This window comes from Bombus vosnesenskii, unplaced genomic scaffold (genome assembly GCF_011952255.1).
Source record: "Bombus vosnesenskii isolate JDL3184/JDL3185 unplaced genomic scaffold, Bvos_JDL3184-5_v1.1 scf7180000013263, whole genome shotgun sequence".
NCBI classification, from domain to species: Eukaryota; Metazoa; Arthropoda; class Insecta; order Hymenoptera; family Apidae; genus Bombus; species Bombus vosnesenskii.
In genome coordinates this window covers 7,481,333-7,504,310 of record NW_022882923.1, presented here as the reverse complement: position 1 = coordinate 7,504,310, position 22,978 = coordinate 7,481,333, and the positions used below count along the sequence as shown (strand labels likewise).

At 39.0% G+C, this 22,978-nt stretch overlaps 1 protein-coding gene across 3 annotated transcripts in view; it reads right to left on the bottom strand.

Moving 5' to 3' along the window:
* The window catches only part of LOC117232441 (protein split ends-like), a 378,682-nt gene that overhangs the window by 5,790 nt on the left and 349,914 nt on the right, over positions 1-22,978 (bottom strand). Inside the window, exons 3-8 of one of the 3 annotated variants that reach the window (XM_033491795.1) lie at positions 21,029-21,251; positions 13,778-13,926; positions 8,339-13,327; positions 7,434-7,598; positions 5,711-5,858; positions 2,185-2,431 (exon numbers count right to left, since the gene is read on the bottom strand). In XM_033491795.1, the coding sequence (XP_033347686.1) occupies positions 2,185-2,431; positions 5,711-5,858; positions 7,434-7,598; positions 8,339-13,327; positions 13,778-13,926; positions 21,029-21,251 (5,921 nt within the window). Of the gene's footprint in view, positions 1-2,184; positions 2,432-5,710; positions 5,859-6,372; positions 7,599-8,338; positions 13,328-13,777; positions 13,927-21,028; positions 21,252-22,978 lie in introns of those variants that run through there. The other 2 variants (XM_033491799.1, XM_033491790.1) reach the window with 2 other exon arrangements.

Here is a 22,978-nt window from a genome sequence, read left to right as displayed (position 1 = left end):
ATTTATCATTTTATCATAGAGTCATTGGATAATAAACTTTAGTCATTTGTTTGAAAATTGAATGACATTATATGAAACTTCAATAATGTTACGAATATTTCAATTTTTTTAAGTATTCTTACGAATATAGGATTTAAATGCAAGAAGAAAAAGTGACAAAACATTAATCACATCTTTGAAATTCTCTTGCTAATCACAATGTTACGTAAAAAAGTAACTGATTAAATTGACTTAAAAGAGATTATAAATTAAATGTCGCGTTAATGCAACGTTGGCCCTTAATACGTTAGTCTTCAAACAGTCTTAGTTCTGCTTTAAGTTTCTGAACATCTTTTCCTTTTCTTTCTTAAGCAAAAAAAAAAAGAAAAGAAAAAAAGATAATTGATCCATTGAAAAATTAATTGTTGTTTGGAAATACGATGATTAAAATTTGGATGTTTTAAAGTTTACTAGAATTTACGCCTTTTATTTCAGCTATTGTTCCTCCAGTCCAATTAATCGGCAAAGCGAAACAAAAAAAATTTTTTATCGAACATATAATTGCTTTTTCCAACTGTCGATAAGAGTTTCGATTCAATCAAACAAATTTAAATATCCGGCTGTCGAATCCTCCATAAGCGGATTTGGAACGGCGAATGGCGTTATTATTAAAAGATTCTCAACCGTAAATCTGTCACGTCCATTTTTTTTATCCGATATTTTACACGCATCACAGACTGCATCCACATCGAAAAGAATTTCATAAAATTTTACCGATATTCGTTATCTGCCGTGTAACCGTGACAATAAACCTTTTTTTTTGTGAATGATATACGAGACTACGAAGAATTTACTACTAAACAAAGAATACAGAAGTTATATTTAAACAGCAATACTAAGCGATATAAATAAAATTGCATATGTGTTTGCAGAGTGTAGACTAAAATACGTCTAAAAACGCGCAACTGCGATCAAAGAGACAGAGTAAAAGCGTTTTCCAATAGGGATCTTCTAAAAGGGCTACCTTAAAAGCCTTCTACTGTTAAACGAGTGTCGTGAAATTAACAATCGCAGCTACGCACAGGTTTTCTTATATTAAACAGAGATTCGATAACATTGGCTGTTGGTTTGTTAATAAATGCTTGACAAGGTTGATCCATTTATAGATTATTGTTTATGTTATAAATGTAATAATACGTATAAAATAATATAAGAAATATTATATATCGTTAGTAACTAGATACACGTATAGATCAACTATGTAAAACACTTATCAATCTTAATTTGATATACTTTTTATCTGTATCGGGTATGATAGGATAAACGATAACAAAATACGAAACAGAATCGCGTTATTTATCTTCAGTTGTAAAAAATTCAATTGTGCGACAAATATATTGTGGTTTTAAAAATAATGCTTCTCATAATATTCCAGTGATAGGAAAATCCGAACTGTACAAAAAGTTATTTATTATTTTTGTTAATCCTTCAATCAGAGTCGCTTTATCCAGATTGTTAAATTTTTTAAATCTGTGGATTTTTATCAAAACTTTAATTCCTCCAGCGCAACGGATAGAGATAAATAGAAGAATAGAAAGAAAATGATCTTTTACAAGCTATACATTTTATACCGTTTTCTATGTATTTCTGTCTCAAGTTGAAAGTTTGTATCGTAAATCGTTCCTATACTGGATATTAACAAGTGCATATGTATGTAGCGATTTTACCAAATCTATTCGTATTATCTCAAATCAAAAATGCAAATTAGAAAAATTGACGGTAAACAATTTAACCACATCCTGTACAAACGAAGAACATTATTGAAAAAATGTAAGACACAGATCTATTTGAAAAATGATCACCGATACGTCCATACGTCTCATTAAATATAAAATCCAGAAACATAATATGAAACTCTCCTAAAAACAAAAATATCAAAATCAAATCTAGGATAATAATATAACATTGAAGGATATCTAAGAGAGATCATGCGACAACAAATATACATTGTTCACAACTCGTAGAAAAAGACACACGATAAACCAGCAAAACTTGTAAATCAAATGAAACCTTGGGAAACGCGTCGTATACCGTTAATCGTTTCGTAAATGGTGATCGTTCATCCCCGCGGTACCCATCGTCCCTAAGAGGGCTCGATAACCCGTTTCTGATAAGTTGATCCCCGAACGAGGTGGTGCGACTCACTTCCTAAACTTTTTTCGCGCACGGTGGTGCGCCTCGAGGCCTTCGGAGAGGGACTTGAGAGCCTTGACCTCGACCTGGCTCCGACCGCCCCCGCCCCCGTACCAACGGACCCAGACAGTCATGGTGCCCGGTGGGCCCAAAGACTCGACCTTGCCCGGCCAGGCCGGACTTCCTCTTGCGGCGCCCCATACTAGCTCACCCACTTCCAGTTTCCTCTGGCTCTTCTCCTCCGACTTTGCCTCCGTTACTAAAGGGTTTTGAAACAATTCACGGTGTTTTTCTTTCGGTTTCTCTATTGTTCTCTTTTTCTCGCTGCACGCATTTCTCTTTTCACTCTCGCTCTATTTCACGCTACCTCTCTTAGCCACCAGACGGTGATATGTATTTCGATCTAGCGCGGTGAACAGATGGTGAAACCAGACTTGTATCCGGGAAAGCAGAACGAGCATCGGGGGATCGTGAGATTTTTTATTGAGCTCCGAAGAGTTTGTACTGTCGTAATTTAGCGATCATTGAAGTAGTAACGATAGACGATATTATTGCTATGGTACTGATAAATACATTCTGTTTTGGAATTTATTTAAAATATTACGACTTCAACCTTCTACAGGTGGAATTTTATTCACGTGTGAGAGAAGGAATTGTAGAAGATTATAGATTCTTGTTATGGATAATTGCTATAAATAGCTCTTTTCATATATAGCTTTATGTATAACGATTGTAAAATATATAGCTTGATAAAAGCGATATAGCTTTTGCGTATAAGAAATACAGCGAGAAATAAGTAAAATTGTAAATGTATGAATAATATGTAATATTCCAAATTATAGCGAGTTCAATATTAAATATTAATTCGAATGACCGACTAAATGCGAATTAGCGTAACTGGTATAAAATTTTTGTGTTACGAGTTTCGCAAATATTCTGCTTCTTAAAATGTAGTAATTAATAACAACAAACTGCGAATGTTTATGCTAATTCGTATATAAAAAATAAAACCAAAACAGAAATTTCATCTACTAAATATAACCATTATGTAGATTAAGTTGTATATTTATATGTTTCTTCATACAACATGCATTCGGTACATTTTTTGCAACTCTTCTCATAAACGCATAAATATCTGCCACTTAAGTATCGATTTAATTTCGCAACACGATCCCGCGAGCTTTCGTCTAGTTAAGATTGTGTGTTAATTTTGATCAATAAGTGCATGACGCATAACAGCGAAATGAGTATGCTCTTTGTGCGTGCCTTACGAATGGGATGAATTACTCTGAAACATCCTAACTGATACCACTACGTCTGTATTTGTAGGGTTGTTTATTTTGAAATGTGCTCCTTGCTCGCGCGTGTGCTCGTTAAAAAATGATTAGTAGCTTCATACAAACGGTGGTAGGCGAGATCAGTGGCAAAATAAGGTATCAGATGGTTCGAGCACATGCAATGACTTCGTCCATCGATCTCTTCTATTTCTGACTCGACAATTAAAGAATAAGTCCTGCTCTGAGGAATGCAACCTGTACGCTTTCTTTTTGTAGACGTTCCGCGTTACTCGATATCATACTCTTCCGTACGTTTTCGTCCGTAACTTGAATCGTGAATACATATAACTCTACCGTAGTGACTCGATCGTAAAATAACAGATCCATAAAATTCATTGGACAATAATTTTTCGTTATTTCCGCAGGTTCAAACGGTGAATCGCTCGAATCGTAAATTCCAAACTCCCGTTTGGAACGGCGAATTACGAACGTGATAAAGCCGCGGATTTACGTGACAAATTTTTGCGCACGCACGTCCCAAGTTCACAGGCGTGGCCAGGGCGAAAACAACAATTCCCTCCCCAAAATATTATGCACATGCGACACGAGACACGTGAGGATGATTATGTACAAGAAAATGACCGCAACAAATAAGACCGGTGAGCCACACCCGCGCCGAAAATGAACGTATGACTGAAGCCCCTTGGCCCCCTCAGTGGTATGTGACAATTACGTGGACAATGAATATTAACAAACCTGACAGCCAATTAGTACAAAAAAAAGTAGGAATGTGTATGGAATAAATCCTTATGAAAATTATTTACAATTTATTAATTCAACGTCACCGCCGTTACATTTTTATAGCAAAGCAACGAGTCTCCTCTCCTGGGATCTTTTAACGAACAAAAATGTTTAGTATTGACACCACTTACCTGCTTCGAATTCTTGTGAAATATTGCAACGAATTTTTATTTTCTTTTCTCTTTCTGGCTGAACAATAATACAGTCCAATGATACATCGAAGAAAAAATTTTGCCAAGAAAAAGTTATCGTTTGAAAAGGAATATTTTACATTTTCTTCGAATTCTTTATTTTGTAAATAAAGAATATCACGATCTTTATAAGGTAACATGTAAGAAAATTAAAAAAAACGAAAAATAATATCTCTTGTCGAAAAGAAAATATATACTCCTTTTCTAAAAATAAATTTTACTATCTTATCTTTAACATCTTATAGAAACTGATTAAATGGACGATAAATCTCGAAAATAAAATCAGGCGTGGAGATACTTTTCTCTTTTGATTATTCATATTAACTTTGGAGATGAGTAAATCTTGGATATTGCTTAAAAAGCGTTACCAAAGCGTATACAATGCAACAAGCAATAATTGATCATGCCACTACGCATGCAGCGAACGAAAACAAATACTGAGCAAGCACACAAACAATCGTAAACTAACGTAATTACGTACATAACGGAACATGCTTTGTACAAAATACGAGGTAGCATGAAGGAACGTTAGAGTGTAGCAGATGTATGTCTAACTAAAATATTGACCCTTGATTAGTACCATTGGATCACAGGTAACCCACAAAATTTTGGAATAAATTGCTCAGTTTTAGAGTACTTCATTTTTATTTTAGAACTTTGTTTTATCAATTATTATACTTATATTTACTAAATCTGGAATTCCATTCTAGAATATAGAACACAATTTAGTGACTACTGCAATAACTAAACGTACTCCAAATTGTCACCTATAAACCAACGGTATCAATCAAGGACTAATGAAAATGTTAGAGTTAGAAGGATTCTTATTACTAACAATCATTCTATAACAATCATCGACAAACAACGTGAAATCTTCTCGTTACGTATAAATTATTTTATAATATTTCTAAAGTTATACCATGCATAAAATTACATTCCTTATCAATGTAAGACTACTGTCAGATACCACTTTGATAAGATAACTTTCATAATAAGACAATTCTATACAATCGTTCTTCGATTCTATACAAAATATACAGGATGTAAAAAAATCAATCTTTAACAACCAAGTTTACTAATTATAGCATAATTTATTTGAAAGATCGTTCGGAGCTTTCTCGATAGAATTAATGTGTTTTACAATAGTAACACAGTTTTCACGTCAACAATTATCAAAGTTGATTATCAAAATGTGGCTCGATGCTAATATCCGAGCTACTTATATAACTAATATACGATTAATATCTAAAAATACCATACAATACTGACCATCTTGGTCTTCATGCAGGGTAGAATGCATGGAATGGATGGAGTCCAGCTTTCGCTTGATTCCGCGGCCGAGGGCATGTTCCCTGCCCTCGCACCTCACTGTGCTCACCACACCTTCGGCTTGCTTCAACGTCTCTGACGTATAGATCTGTCAAATACAACTGGATCAACTCAGGCACAAGCCTACCAAGTCACATGCTAATATCATTTCAATCTAACGTCTGCCAAATCGCTCGTTTCATTTCGATAAACCCTTCTATTTCTCCAGCAAGATTCTCATCATTCTTTCGACCGAGCGTGAAAAACATAAGTGAAAAGAATGAAGTAGTATAAAACAAAGAAAATAAACAAACAAAACAAACTACTTGAACAGAGAACGATTTTTAACTCAACTAAGTAATGTACAAAAAATGTATAATAAAATATTAACGCGATGAGCGTTCGAAGAGCTACTATTATAGAAAACTTACGTTTTCTACGCTATCAATGGCCGAATTAATATGGCACGTTCAAATTTCATTCTTCGAGGCATGCAAACGAGAAATGATACCAAGATGACAAAATCCAAACTCTGATTACGCATGCTCATTGCAAGGTATTTTCTCTTTTGTTTTGAACGTTTAGGAATAATGTATGTCAGATAATTTTTAGCAAAAATAATACTGTTTAGCAAAAATTTATTTTTTCTCTGTTTGCCATTATAAAGAATCATGTTTCTTTTTTTTGCTTAGCAATTCGTTAACACACGATTAATTATACAAGTTACATTATTGCAATGTATGCTTTAAATAATAATGCTAAAAAAAAGCGAGCTGAACATCGTCCGGCCCACGAATTATCTACGCGTAAAAATTAATAACGTTAAATACAAACTAATTACAAACTTAATAGTACTCGATTGAAACGTGTATTATGCCCTTGCAAGTAGGGAATGCCACTGGTTGTGTAATTGAAAATGTACAAAATTAATTAATCGACCCGTACGAAAGAAAGATGCTCAGTCCTCCGACGATGAGTCAGTCTCCTCACCGTCGTCAGCTTCTTGCGCATATACGAATTGATTGTAAATGTATGGATTCATATAGGCCTGCTTATTAGGCGAATAGTTCACGACAGCAATGCTATTAGGATCAGACCTATAGTTATACAAATGTGGATAAAGCCCTGCTGACGCAGCGATACCGATATTTACAAATTTCTGATAATTCTCGCTTTGTGAACAATAAGGAATACCGATGTTCTGATTCTCCAAAGGCTTTTCTTCCGAATTTTGATCTATGTCATCTTGCTCCGGAAGATGTTGTGAAACTTGTGACTCAATTTGATCAATTTCGACGCAAGATTTAGGATCGAATTTCGTTTGAGGTAACATAGTGTAATGCGCATGATCTGGCACTAAAGCTTGCTGTCGATAAACGTTCGTATTGGGAACATAATGCTGACTATGATAGAGGATCGGCTGATAGTGACCATGACCTACAACCGGCAACGTATTGACGTCAACCTCTGTATAAGAGACGTCCGTCATTTCTTTAGTGACGCTTAGGTGATCTTCGACAGGATTCTGGTCCATTGTGTCTGAATATATGGAATGATTTGGTGATGAAGTGTCCATATGCTCCTGTGAGTCAGCGTATGTGTTTTCAGGGTGTGTCGTATCGGCTGGCTGGTGCATGTCTGTTAGAGTTAGATGACGGTTGACCTGCTCTACATGGGTACCAACCTGGATCCCAGTAGTCACCGTCGACTCCACATATGTCTTTCCATGGAGACCTGGCTGACTAAGCGTGATTTCTTTCGTGGTGATACCTTGAATTCTCCAATCTTCCGAAGCCACTGGTACATCGCCTGAATCCGGTTCGCTACTTGATACGCAATGAACCATTGGCTGGAAATTAATATTTTAACGCGTTCAGTATATTAGTTGAGATAAAAATACAAACAAGGCAATATTATATATCACAGTTTTGTTTTCATTTCAATAAACAAAAACGCTTTGAATGTACTCAGAAATATTTTTTTGGTATAAGTAGATTTTGTTTTAATACAAAATTAAAATAAAAAATCACACATATTAATTATATATATTAAGGTTCTTTCATATGTCTCTTAAACTTAAAAAAAATAGAAAAATATAATTAGTCTGAAATTATATATAATTGAACTTGAATTAGATATAAAAGAGCAGGTATGCCATACTTAATCATATAAATGCAATAAATATAAATTATATATTCGCAACGTTCACTTCTTTTCAATCTACGTTTGTTCACATCACTTATTTAACCCCACAGAGTTTTAAAGCATCTAAGAATTTCGTATTTGATTTGTTTGAAACACACAGTGACAAATTTATGCTATAATGCCAATTTTCATCAAAACTATATATCTAAAAAAACTTAGTGCTTTAAAATTATACAAATACATGAAAAAATACTTAATTCTACTGAAAAATATTTTAATTATATGTATATTAAATAAATAAATCTATGATATTCTGTAAACATTCAAAGATATATTTAATATTATAACAATTGACATATTTCAGAAAATTAATTTCTAAGTTACCTATTATGTTTTTCTTCTATGGTTTTATTGTTTTTATTGTATTGAATAATGCAATATTACCGTAGACGACGAGTGATGTCTAGCTGTAATTGGCGGTGCAGGTGAAGCTGCTCCATGCGTTGTAGTGTCCACGGCAGGACTATTCGATCTTTGACTATTCCCTGGACTGTGTGTGGTGGTATCCGGCGGCGATCCTTGTCTCATCATAGCCGATTGAGCCATATTCGCCTGATTACCAGCTGTCTGAGTCGAAACAGAATGTCTTGCCATCAGAGGACTGTGTTGATCGCTCTGTTGAGCTGTTTTCTCAACAACAGTCGTACTACTACTGGCAAGAACGTATTGCTGCTGTTCAACGTTCTGCTCCGAAGACGGTGAATTCACGCTACTTTTTGGGGAAGTGGGCGCCTTTCCTTGAATCATTCCAGAACTCAAAATATACGACTGATTATGATCAATGTTTAACGAAGGATCGACGGTGGTTCCATTAGAAGCTGCAGCTTGAAAATTAGGTATCTGATTGTTAGATACCATGGTCGTTTGTTGCTGTACGATCGTAGTATTTTGCTGAACGAATGTTGTGTTCTGTTGATTAGGGGCCGACGAAACAGCGATATTCTGCGCCGTCCCACAAGGTACCATCAACGTCTGCCCGTTCATCTGTATGAATTCCTGCTGACCCTGCATGTTTGTCGGTCGAACTTGCGAGGCATTAAAAGTCACTTGCTGGTTCGGACTGACATTTGCTACTATCGGACTCAGTTGGTTCCCAAACGACGTTGTTCCATTTACTAAGAATTGGCCACTGTTCGGTGAGAGGAATTGTGCGCCAGGACTATGCTGTTGAATAATTTTTCCGCCGGTTGCTTGCGGTGCTCGAATAACCATTCCAGCAGGACCAGCTGCTAAAATGCTCTGACTCGGATTGAATATTCCACTGTGGCTTTGCACCGGAGTTAACACATTCTGACCGTTTACGTTCTGTATCTGCAACTGCATACCAATGTTTCCTGTGTCTTGCAGCAAGGTCGCCGTTCCATCAGCAGACATGACCATACTTCCTATACCAGGAACGATGAATTGTTGAATAGTAGGGAAATTTTGAACCATGCCAGCAGCTCCGTTTAATAAATTCACTGGTTGCAGAAGATTTATTTGCTGAGCTGGTTGAGGATTCGTGATAATTTGTTGAGCATTGAACTGAGCCGATGTTGCACCGGCCTGACCATTCATTACCAATTGAGCTGGTGCTCCACCCTTGCCAGGAACAATTGTCAATGCCTGCAGCATCGGACCGCCTATGCTCTGAGTCTGGAAGTTCTGCTGCGCAAAGTTGGACTGCGACTGCATCAGCATGCCGGCATTCTGTTGGGACGAAGCGATATGCAACATCGAGGCCACTGTCTGCGGATTCGTCTTTCGTTTTTTGTACGCTTTCTTTTTGCTCATTGCTGATTCGGGCGATAGCAACGCCGGTTGCCGATTTACCATCCCTTGATTCGCACTGACGTTTCTCGTAACGTCCTGATTCGCATCTAGGATTGACTGAGCATTTTGTATCACGTTTCCAGTCGCGACAGTTAGATGCGGTATTTGAACGTTCTGACCTATACTGTCCATCGTCATGACACTAGGTTGTATAAGTACAGGAGTCTGAATAGTGTTGACGAGCACCGTGGGCTGTCCAATAACTTGCTGAGCTACGCCCACCGCAGGAATGACCTGGCTGACAGCTCCTGTCACACTGGTGACCATAGGTGACACTGACAATGGTGGCATCGAATTAGAGTTGGAAATGATTTTTGGAGGAGGTGGTGCCATTACACCGTTGATTCCTGAACCCGTGCTAGCCATTATAAGTTGACCACCATTAGACACTAATATATGACCAGGAGGTAAAGTCGATCCAGGAGGATGTTTTAATATTCCGCCTGACGTAAGAACATTATGAACTTGAACATTGGACTGAGGATGTTGTTGGGTTGGTTGTTGTTGCTGTTGCTGACTTTGAGGTTGTACTGGTGAATTGGTACTGGCCTGAGGTACTTGTATACTACTAACGACGCTTTGAACCATCTCTAATGGCGATTTCGACACACTTATCGCTATCGACGATTGACTATTCGGAAGAGAGGACGTCGTAGTAACAACAGTGGTTGGTACATTCGTTAAGGTTGTCGAAGACGCTGGATGCTGTGATTTATTCGAGAGTATATCTGGTATAGCGGGATTTGGTATTCCAGAAGGTGTATTTATCGAAACCGTAGCGGTATTTGCTCTTCCAGCTAGCACAGATGTGATGGTATTACTGCTAACCGTATGGCCGCTTGCCATTGTGGTTATTACCGATGACGTACCAGCAAAGTGATTCATCGGTACTCTCGAAACTGCATTCACAGTATGAGGATGTGGCTGGTAACCATCCAAAGACGACTGTCTCGTGGTTTGCCTTTTTGTTATTTGAGACGTCATGCTGTCTGAACCGGGGGTGGATGATTGCGACGATGGCGTACTAGAAGGAACTACGTTTGAACTCGTTGTAGCAGAGCAAGGCGTCTCCGCGCGTTGCTCTGGCGCAACACTACCCATCGAAGACTGTGAGGGTTGTTGAGCCTGAGGCGTTAAAGGTTGAGATGGCACCTGACCAGACGTAGAATGCGAATGAGGTGTTGGCGGTTGCGAGTAACTATGTGGCGTCGACGGTTGCGACGAAATGAGGCTTTGAGGCGTTGCCGGCTGCGATATTCCAGGTGTCGACGAAGCTGGCGTGTCCGAATTCGCTGGACTGTTCGTACCAATCGGAGATCCATGACTGGTACTCACAGTACCACCCTGGATCGGTCTTGAATCAGCTTGTTGCTGATTGTTCTGATACTGTTCTCCAAACGTGGACGATGTAACAGGATCCTCGCGTTGATCAGAATGCATCAGGTACTGACGTTGCATTTGTTGTTTATATTGATCCTGCACATAAGATTGAGTATCAGCACTGGTAACACAACCTTGGCAAGGACTATTCTCCGAATCTGTTCCTCCACTGCTCGAGGTGGGAGTCATGCTACTGTGTACAACAACGGGCGAAGTTGCGTGATTTTTCACAGAATTAAACGTCGATGTGCTCGTGGGGCTGGCGCCGGAAGAAGGCTTTGGTTGTGGAAGATAAGTGTTATTAGGCAAATGCGAACCATGACTCGTTTGCGGTGTTTTCGAATTATTGACAATTCCCACTTGAGAGCTACTAACACCGGTTTGCCTTGATATCGTGCTATTCAACAAAGCAGTCTGTTGCGCAAGGTAACCGCTGGGATCTTCCAAAAACGACGGGCCGCTGCTATTGACGGTCGAACCAATTTGATTACTATTCTGTTGATTTTTCTCGTTGAATTCATCTATTGGACTCGAAGCTGATTGATCAAGGCTATTGTTTCGAACATCTGTAACGCTATGCTGGCGTTGTTTCTTCACCATTACTTTACTGGGTTTGGCCTTCTTGCGTGCAACTTCATCGGTCCAAGTGGATGCTTGTGGAATGTGGTGATGTAGAGGTGGAACACGATCGAAGGAGTTACATGTGATGTTCTGGACTGTGACGAGAGAAGGCTGATGAGAACTCGAAGCTGACCGATTTTGTTGCCAAGGTGGCGTTCTCGAATTGAAATGCACGTTACCGGGTTGCCCGTTTGGTCCCATTCCAGACTGCGTTTCAACAGCATGATTGGTATTCGGGCTCCTTCCCGCTACATTAGATAAAGCGTATTGTTGCTGATGTTTAACATCTATGATAGCTCCTTTCGAAGCATCGAAACTTCTCACAGGATATTGAACCTGATTCTGGGCGTACATTCGTTGCATATTTTCGTGGGAATTATTCGATAAGTTCCCATTTTGTACGACATGGTGCCGTTGTACAGCGTGATTGTGCAGCAGAAGTTGTTGTTGCTGCTGCTGTTGTTGCTGTTGTTGCTGCTGCTGCTGTTGTTGTTGCTGCTGCTGCTGCTGCTGTTGAATTTGTTTCGCATTCAAATCTTCATCTGTCACAGAAGAAGTACGATTATGTCTGTTCTGCATATCAGCAGTATTCATCACGGGACCAATTGTTTGTTGTTGCATTACGTCTAACGAATGATGATTCAACTGTTGATTAGGATACTGAGGTTGCACGCACACCTGAGATACTTGTTGTTGATGCTGATGCTGCTGTTGCTGCTGGAGTTGTTGTATTTGCATTTGAAATTGATCCGCTGGTTGTGCCTGCATTACGTGTTGATTGGGTTGATGTTGTTGCGTTTGTTGTTGCAGCTGATGTTGATGAATTTGGTGCAACTGCGGATGAAGAGCAGATTGAGTTGTTACTTGTGAGGATTGCATGTGATGCACATAATTTTCTGACGAATGTTGAGGGTTGTAGTTTCCTGATTGTTGATCAACTTCTTGAGTCAAATGCTGCTGTTGTTGTTGCTGCTGTTGCATCTTATGCTTTTGCATTTGTTGCATGTGCAATTGCTGTTGCTGTTGTTGCTGCTGCTGGTTCAAATGGTCCTGCTGCTGCATTATGTGTAACGGCTGCTGATTTAATTGATTAAGATAGTGAGGAGCTTGCTGTTGCGTTAACTGATTCACGACCGTGTTTTGATGTTGTTGTTCGTGTTGCTGTAAAATCTGCATATGTTGCATTTGCTGATGATGAGGCAGTAACTGTTGCTGTTGCTGTTGCTGCTGCTGTTGTTGAGATATATGCTGCTGCATAAGTTGCTGCTGCTGCTGCTGCTGTTGTTGTTGTTGTTGTTGTAATATAAGCTGTTGATGTTGCTGTTGCAACAACTGTTGTTGCTGCTGAGTCATATTGTTAAAATTGGCGCCCTGCTGATTCATGATCAGGGAATTTCCCATTAACATCCCCGACATATTGTGCTGACTTATCCTTTGCTGAGGATTTCTCGTTACACAGCCGTTTATATCTTGTGCTTGAGAAGGTGAATTTAATGTTTGATGACATATCTGCTGATTACTTTGCTGAACTTGCAAATTAGGGATCGCAATAGGCCACACCTGGAATATGAAAAACATTCACGTGTAAACACTATGCTATATACATAGTATTCGACATACATTACAAAATAATAAAATTTACCGACTAACTTATTTATTTATAAAGATTTATCTATTACAGGTAAATTTATTATTTAAAATAAATAGACCGTAATTATTGACTCTTGGACAATACAATAAAGTAAAATTTAGAACAGCGAACGAACTTGGAAAATAATTATCTTGTTTTATTATGATTACATAACTATTATATTGAATAAAAATTAGATATTAACGTAATACAATTTTAACTTCTTATAGGAAATAAATATTAATAATTACGTCACGTATAATTTCATTTAAAATGTAAAGTTCGCAGTATTATTTGTTCGAATCTCTCTCGGGATACACTATGGAAGGATTAAAATAGCAGATTTCTCTTTGGATTAATTAAAATTAGTATCACATTACCTGCGATCCATTTGGTACTGGTGACCCTTGCACTCCAGATGCCGCAACAATAGCTCTTTCGCGTTGTGCCATAAGTTGTGAGACTGAGACTCCTGAGAAAATGTTTCCTAGCCCCCCTATTTTCCTCTTCTTTTTCTTGTTGAGACCATCTGAAAAATATAATTAAACGTTGATAGAAATCATCTTTTGTTATTGGATACTTAAGATATGCAAAAAAATGATATTAATTCTTAATGGAATTCCGGGGCACGTTAAATCTTCAAGGTCATGGAGAATTAAAATACGACTCATTTCCCTAACTCTAATTTTAACCCTCCACTTATTATTCAAGCGCTGCTTCAGGTTTCTTAATGAACGAGTGTTCCATTTGAAGTCCCACCGCAAGGTTAAATCCTATTTAGCGTAACAATTCCAAGATTCATATCCGTTTTATTCACTACCTTTCTTTTCCAACACATTTTACTTGTAAACGAACGTATAACTTTTTCCAATTTTGTATAAATCAGTTACAAAGATAAATGGTTATAATATTGCCTTTTTTCCAAGTGCAGAAGATAAATGCACAAAGTGTCGCAGAAATTGCTGATTTATAGTATGACACATTCTGAATGAAAATAATTACTATTCTTTACATAATAGAAACTATTTAATGAAAATTAGTTTTATATATTAACAGTAGTATAATATTAATAGAACGTATATAATTTTCATCGTGTTCATACTAATTGTTTCTACATACGAGAAAAATAAATAATGCACGGGAATGCACGCGAACTATTTAAACGATGCTAAAAGATACAAGAATGGAGGAAAATCACCCTTATAGGTTCGTTAGTATTTAAAAAAAATTGATGAATCAAAGAAAATGAAAAATAGAACGAAGCGAAGCAAATAACTGTTTCATATTTTGAATTGAAGCGAAACTATACAACCCCTCACAATCAAAGGTTGACAAGCAGCCATAACAAGCGTTCACACTATAAAATTACCTTGATTTACGAGGATAACAGAAAGCAGAATGGCAAAAGGGTGGCAAAGGGGATGGTTTTCAATGGCGGTCTTTTATCCGTAAGCCTACAGCGGATAATTATTCTCCACGGCTTCAATGGGGGAAGACAATTCGGAAGCGGGAGAAGCAAGATGAAGAGGACGAGGAAAACGGATGGGTGAAAGGGAGGTAGGGTAGGATGTAATAATGAATCCACCTAGGAGTAAGGCCAAGTTGTCTGCAACGACGGTAGTTTAACCCGATTTTCAAGGGGGTGAAAATTTGCGTAAAATCTTTGAAGCATTTCGTGGCTTTCGAGGGAGGTTCGCGTGAACGCGTAAAATCCCTCTCCCTTTATCCCAAAAATCTGCAGTCAATGGCTTATGGCTGTAAGCGTTGCCGCCATTAAATTTGACGAAGCAGAGATGACGTAGCAATTATGAAATATAGGCTATCGCTTAAGGATGAAACTCGATCCCTCGAAATACGAGGAAAGATATTGCAAATTCGATTGCAAGGGAAAATTACAAAGTGCGCCTTTTCTGATGTAATTTCTCAAATTATTCTTTGTTCGATGTCTTGCAATAAAAATATATATAATATAAGAGATTAAATAATAAAACGAATGGGGAAGCCTAATTTCTCTTGAACACACAATATTCGATACGGCTGAAATATGCTAACCAAAGATAGTTCCCATCGTTCTCAAGCAACTCTCGCGGTATAGATCGAAGTTGCGGACTCGATGTCAGGAGATTTCGATACAGGGACCAATTGAACCGAACCAACGGCCATAATTATAACGATCTTCTGGTGGAGAAGTCCCGAGGCAAAACTTCTCGTTACGGCTGGCTGACGGACCAGCGGGATTCGAAGGCACTCGAATCACTGAAATCCAATTGAACCTCGGCCAAGGACTACTTCCCCAGTTGTTCGCTCATGACGATCCCAGCGTGGATCGGACGTTACGACGTGGTCGAGCCGTTGATGCGGACTAAACGGAAGCAGCGTAAAATGCGCTTGCGCGACCACAACAGGACGTCGGTCGAGGACGAGCCGGAGGTGGTTTGAAACGGTGTCGGCGGGGGTGAACATCACTCGGGGCAGGCGCAAGAATCACAACCGGACACAGACGTTGGACCGCAGTTCCTCTTCTCTCTTCACCTATTCGGAGCGCCGTGGCGCCGCTGCCTCTTCGTACGAAATTAACCCTTATCAACTCTCTGTCTGCCACTACCACCACCACTACCACCACCACCACCACCACCATCGACACCACCACTGCTACCACCCACTCTGTCCTCGTTCTCCTTCGCGTTTGCCCCCACCAAGCAGCCTCATCCAAACTAACATCGTCGCGTTGACGTCGCTGGCAGCGAATGGTGAGCGGATTCTTTCCTCCTCCCGGGACTTATTGATCGCCCGGACGATAAGAAGACACGAGCCGGCCGATTGGTTCCTCTTCCGGCCAGCTCGCGTCCTCTGTGCAACTCTAACACCGATGGAAAGCTTCTGTCCCGTGTCGGGATTGTAGCGACAGAGACAACCAAATGCAAATTTGTGGATCGTCTGAGGATTTACCTGAGTGGGCTTTAAACTGTCTGATGACCTGTGCATGGCACACGCTCTAAGGTCTTTTGCTAATGCTCGTCGAGTATTATACCAACCAACTGGTTTTGTTATTAATCGCCGTTTTCGATAGCGCAGATTGTACGAGATTAGTTGCATAATTGACGAACGAAACATTTGATTTTGATGAAAAGCGACGAAGTTGAATGAAAATCAAAATTTGTCAAGAACTCGTAGTTGTAAAATCTTTACGTACCGAGTAAGATGATAAAAGAAAAATTGCAGGTGTAACTAATAGCTCGCTCTCTGTGAAATCGTTTCCTCCGGGATATCAAACGGCGCAAAGCGTATCGCGCCGTCGTAACACGAACGTGATCGATCGGGTAACAGAGAGAGCCTGTTTACCACGGAAAATTGTTCAGCGGGACAAGGAAAATGTAACGGCGAGCGATCGACCTCGTTAAACGTGTCACGATTAGTCGTTACACTTGTCTCGTCGACCTAGCGAAATCGGATCTCGAAAATTTATTAACACACCGACGAATCCGCTGACAGAGTGTCTCACGCGAAGCGTAAAAGTCAATCGTTACAGGCGAGAGCCGCGATACGAATTCCAGAAATGCTGTTTGCGCGCTCAAACATTCGCCCCTCTCTCGGCTATAGGATTGGTCTAGAAAATGAACGCATATTAAAAACGAAAGTAAATCCAGATACGAGTAACCAGCCGTCGGAATTCCATTAATAGCGTCGATCGAGTTTCGTTTCTCGTTTCTCGGTCGAGTCCCTTGGCAAACTGCGGTACATAAAAGCCATTCCCCAGGCTGAGCCGAGCAAAACCGAAAAGAAGAGAGGAGAGAAATGAAATCGACTTTCGTTATTGAGACTCGTATTCGTGGAAGAGCGACGACGATAAAGATTCATTCGATTCGTCTCTCCCCTCCACGGCTTATTTCTTTTATTTTCCATCCCCGTCCGCGATTTGAAGGGTGTGTGTTTGCACACCACGCGAACGTATTACCTCCGCCGTTGAAATGCCTCGATAGAGGGAAACCAGGGGTAGAAAGAAAGATGGTGTGGAACGAAAGGGAGAGAAACAGGGTGACGTTTTCTCGGGCCACGTCGTTTTATATCACCGGAAAATTGGAATCGAAGCGACGCCCGTGAACGCGAACGTGAGCGTCGATGTTAAAACGGCCCTATAAAGTTCCACAGAAACACTGGCGACGATGTACATTTATATAGGGAGGAGCGCAATTCCGTGATGCAATACCGTAATCGCGAGAAAGATAAATCTTCGAAGAATATTATATCGAACGCGTGGAAGCAGATTATTTCATGTGGTAATTTTTGATAGAATCCAGCTTGAAAATTTGTCAATTCTGTGGACAATAGATAAATTATGCTTTCGATTTTCGAGGTACTTTTCTTTCCATTTGCGTATGTTAATCGTAAATGTATAGTTTCCATTAACCTTTCCTGTTAATTTTCTGCTACCTCTCGTGAAGCAAGTTTTTATGAACTTTCCGAAATGGTAATTCAGTTATCTTGTACGTGACGATAAAACTGTTTTCAAATGCGCTTACTTCATTTATCGAAAGTGATCAGTATACAATTTGTATACAATCAAATTAATAAAATGATGTGGTTATTCCTTGTTGTTAATTTACTACGTACATCGTAAACTGTGACGCAATAACGTTAGTAATTATCAATATATTGTTGTAAAATCGTTACCATAAAAATGAAGACGACTTTTGGATAATCAAATTAGACGTGTCATATAGCAAAACGTTAAGTTAAATTTTGCCCACCATATCGCTGTTACACTGTCTCGATCACTTTGCAATATCCACCTAACGTAATTCCTGAGTGAACAAAATCTACCAAAACCACTACGCTAAACCGATGGCGGAAGGATTGAAATGCTTGAGCTCGGATGACAAAAGGTGAAATGAAACACAGTTAGAAAGTTTGCGAGCAGGCGATTAAAAATCAGCAACGTTGTCCTTTAAATCCCTCAGCCCCTGAAACCAGCGAACGATCAAAATACACTCGACGAATTTCAATGCACAGTCGGACTATTGTTTCTCATTCCCGACGAGCGAAAACCGTAAGCGAGGCTTTCGCTGTGTGTGCACAGGCTCGCTCGGAATAACAGCCGTTTAATTAGCGACGCGATGAAGAAAGGAAAAGACGAAAAAGAGAATAAAGAAGCAGCAGAGGAGAGGAGTGAACGGGTAGCAGGGAAGAGGAAACGAAAGAGGGAGAGAGAGAGAGAAAAAAAGAAAAGAGTCGGTCCCGCTCGGTCGGTTATAGGATTTAGTAATGAAATCCGGACGGAGAGTTTAGCCGCCACGGTGATACATCATTCCACCTCCTTCCCCCGGGGCCAACGCCTCCATCCACGGTTCCTACGTCGCGTTCGCCACCTCCATCCCTTTTTTCACCGACATCGGGGAGCTTTAATGCCGTCTCTATGTACGCGAAAAGGACCGCGGAAGAAAGAGAGGCACAGAGAAAGAGGAAAAGGGAAGCACAAACGAAACGAAAGAAAGGGAGAAGGGGATGGAGGCAACAGACCCCGCTAATGTCGCAATTTCGTCGTTCCTTTTCTTCTTCCCGGGACTTTTTTCCCGTTCGCTGCGCCCTAATGATCACGGCTCGGTCGGCAGCCGCGAGGCGCGATGCACGAGGAAAAACTTTTGGTCGTCCTCCAATAAAAGTTTTCGCCGCGTGTTTTCTAGTACGACGGTGAATAAACGTTCCCGACGATTATGGCGCGCCGCTCTGACTACCGGAACTGGCGGAACTTTGTTAATACGACGGATCGATGGGAAAACTTCTTCGGGGGATATATTGATGGGTGGGAGGATGTGTACGTGCTCGGCCGCCGCGTACGCTGGTATACGTGAGATTGATTGGCGAGTATGTATAATGCGATCGAGTTCGACGAGTTCGTGGCTCGTTCGAGAATCCGCCAAGAAACTTTTCCCCAGGGAAAATTCTGATTTTGATCGATCGACCACCCCGCGCCTCCTCGAACGCCGGATAAAACTCCCTAGATGGAAAAATTCCTTCTATGCAATTTCCTTGCGAGACTATTCCCCTCTATCTGATCGAGAAATACCTCCTCTAATTGGGCTACTTCGATTCCGCGTTTGTTATTCAACATGCAAGGAAACGTCTGTACTTCTTCGCGAATCGGTGACGTCACGATCATCTCTTATGAAACGAGTAACTTGGAATTATTTAGCTAGAAAAGATTTCTTTCTTCCTACTTTATTTCCAAAGGGGCATACCATATAATGATAGAAGTTACTGTTTTAAAACAACTGTGGAACTTCTTGAAAATAAGAGTGAATATATTGGATACCAAGTATATTTTCTAACGAGGTAATTCAATTATTTTACGAAGTTCTTATTTATTTTGGAAATATGAAAAGAACGAAGTTTTATTAGAGCCAGTATAATTATCAATTCGAAGGTCGCTAATATTAAAATAAGACTAAAACTCTCAGCGAAATTTATTCAATTCGTTGTTTTGTCTTATGGGCTTTTTTCGTGTTTAGCACAACAATTATGTAAGTGATTGTATACAATAAAAATTTCCTATGTTACGAACTCATAAATGTAAATGGGGATACTTCATTAAATAAGTAAACTTTAAAGCGTAATTGGTTTTATGTTGAAGCATATTGATAAATGTGAACGATTTGTTTACGTAGGATATTTTCGTGAATTATTACTTATAATTATTTTATTTACCGATTATTCGATATTCATGAATAAATGCTTACAACATACGGTTATTGACGATAAAACGTACGCGTATTTAAAATGAAATTTTATATTTGAAGTAAAACCGAAGAATATCTTAACCAACGTGAAACATAGAAACCGCGGCGAAAATGAGATAGCAAATTAACGTATTATTTTATGTGTCACAAAAGGAATTATCATTTTTAGATAACATACTGTTAGAGTAAAGTATTTAGAATTTCTATTAAAAATTTCAAAATTTTATTCATGAATTTACTATTTCTAGGTATGTAATGATATATAAAATGTCTTCTATTTCCTTAGCTTTATCTACTTTTTAGAAAATCATCTCTCTCTACTTTGAGGGTACTCCCCCTTTTTTATTTCTTCCTAAACTTGTTATAACATATTTTTTATAACCTGACATTCAATCAAAATTTTCCTTCGCATATCTATTTTGTCACTTATATTTTACTTCACCAAGTTAATCGACTAAACTAAAAAATGACGAAAGGTTTTTTTGAACAAGTAATAGGTCAAATTGCAAAGGTTGTAAATCTTACACAACAAAACTATATAATGCAATACGATAAAAAGTAAACTTATTTCCGTTACTTCCTATACGTCAGTGTGATTAAATCTTAAGAATTTCACTTTGACCCAAGCTCCCCTACTCGGTAAAAAATTCATCCGCATTTATTACATCATTCAGATCTCCGTAGCAAGATATTCTGTACAAAAAAAATCGCCCACCTTTTCTATTCAAACCCATAATCTACTCGGACATCGAAATTATGCAAATCACGAAGAAATGAAACACGTCGTCACTCTCGGCTTTCTCAAACCAGAAAAAGAAAGAAGGAGCGAAGCAATCGATACGGTAGGTCGAAACTAATCGTAAGACAGAATTGGCACACGCAAGGTCACGTTCTTACCTTTCCTGGCTTTGTCCGGCGAGGTGGGCGAGTCCGCGTTCACGTGAATCGTGGTTGCGACCGGGCCGGTGGATAAAGCCGGCGAAGAAGAGACCGTCGGTGTACAGGATGCAACAGGACTGCCGGCCGCCGTAGTTGGCAGCAGAAGTTTCCTCTTATGGTTGCAGAGCTTGGTCATCTCCCGCGTCTTGCCCTGATCTGGGCTCCAAGGTCGTGACGCAACCTGAAACAAGAACATAGACCAAGTCGTTAGTTACTCGTCGAGTAAACTATACTGTGTATGTTTCATACAAGAAACGATCGATTCACGACGAGGGAATTTCTGGAAAATCCCGAAAATCGTATAAGTGCATGATAATACGATATGCTATGTGATAACGATACTTTATATTACATATATCTATGTGCATAAATACAATCGGTGTTGAGTAAACCTCGTAAATATTTGTTTAGTAAAGCCGATACAATAGCAACAAATTGTATTGATTTGGTGTAAATTGTAAAGGTGAATACATTAACAAATAGATAAATTATTTAGTATGTATTTTCTCAAAGCATTGTTGCAAGCTTTTTTCCAATATGACTTATAGATCGAATATCGTTGGTGAATTTATTTCATAGTTCTGTGTACTTCTCTAATAAAGGGCAGCAGATATAATGAAGAAACGATGACGAAAGATGGACGAACCAAATAAGACAAATAAAACAAAAGGTGCGTTACTTCACATATTTTTGCTGGTTTTGTCACACGTAGACAAGAAATGTACGATGATATGTAAAGATTTTCGACCAAATATGTTCTCTTATATATTATTAACGCTTACTAACACGTTGATTTAACGATCTTTTGGACACATTTAAACAATAAACGTTTAGTTGTTATAGCGTTTTCTTTTATACAGCATATGTTTCTATAGTCAAAATTGGGTAAAATTCCTCTAATCTCCAACTTTCAAGAGAAATTTGTAAGATCGGTTTATCTGGAAATTTTCGCCCATTACTATACGTATGTCTCTTTTCAAGAAGATTATAGTTTTCGTAAATGTCCTGTTACCTGTGAACGGGGCTGTATTTCACGTTTTTGTGCTTTCACGAATTCAGCCGAGTATCCACACACTTACTAGTCGGTCATATTTGGTGTCAGCTTTATAATTTCGCGGTTTCATCGTGTCAGTCGGTAAAGAGCGAAGTCAAGCGAAAGAAGGCTCGTAAAAGGCCACGTTCCTACTTTCGGGAAATAACGTAGCAAGTTTACGAGGAAATAACCTTTGGCATTTGTTCAAGCGATCTGGCTACAACCCTCGAGACACAGATAATAGAGATTGACTATACGGGCGCGGACATTGAAATAAAGAGGCGGAATCACGTAATGAAACGAGTTATTCCGCCTACGACCTACTTTTCCTGCCACGAAACGAAACAAGACCGCGATGCGGCCTGGCTTGCGCCGCTTTCCTGCATTTCTGTCACATTCAAACAACGCCGATGTATTATGCATCGAACGTTTAAATTCCGGTTATTGGAACAATTCGCCCAACGTTTCGATAATTATCCAATTACGCGTAATTGCAGTGGCGCACATGTGTCCTCGCCCATGCGAACAATTTGATTCGCAAGTAGCTTGGTATTTATTCCCGTAAATTAGGCGATATCCCGGAAGTAATAACGAGGTTCGATAATTTAAGAAAATGTTAATTCTCAGAAATTAAAGTAAATAAAAAATAAACGAAACGTTTCCTATTCGATAACGTAAAGCTCGTCGTTCTGTCGATGTTGAATGCAATTGATAGAAGTTTCAGATCATAGATAGAAGATCATTGTTGAAGAAATTGTAATAATAATTATTGCTACTAATAACAACAGTTATTGTTAATCATTGTTATTCACTGGTTGTTGAGGTATTTATACGTGTTTGATTCTTAATCTATTACAAAATAGTTCAATTAGATT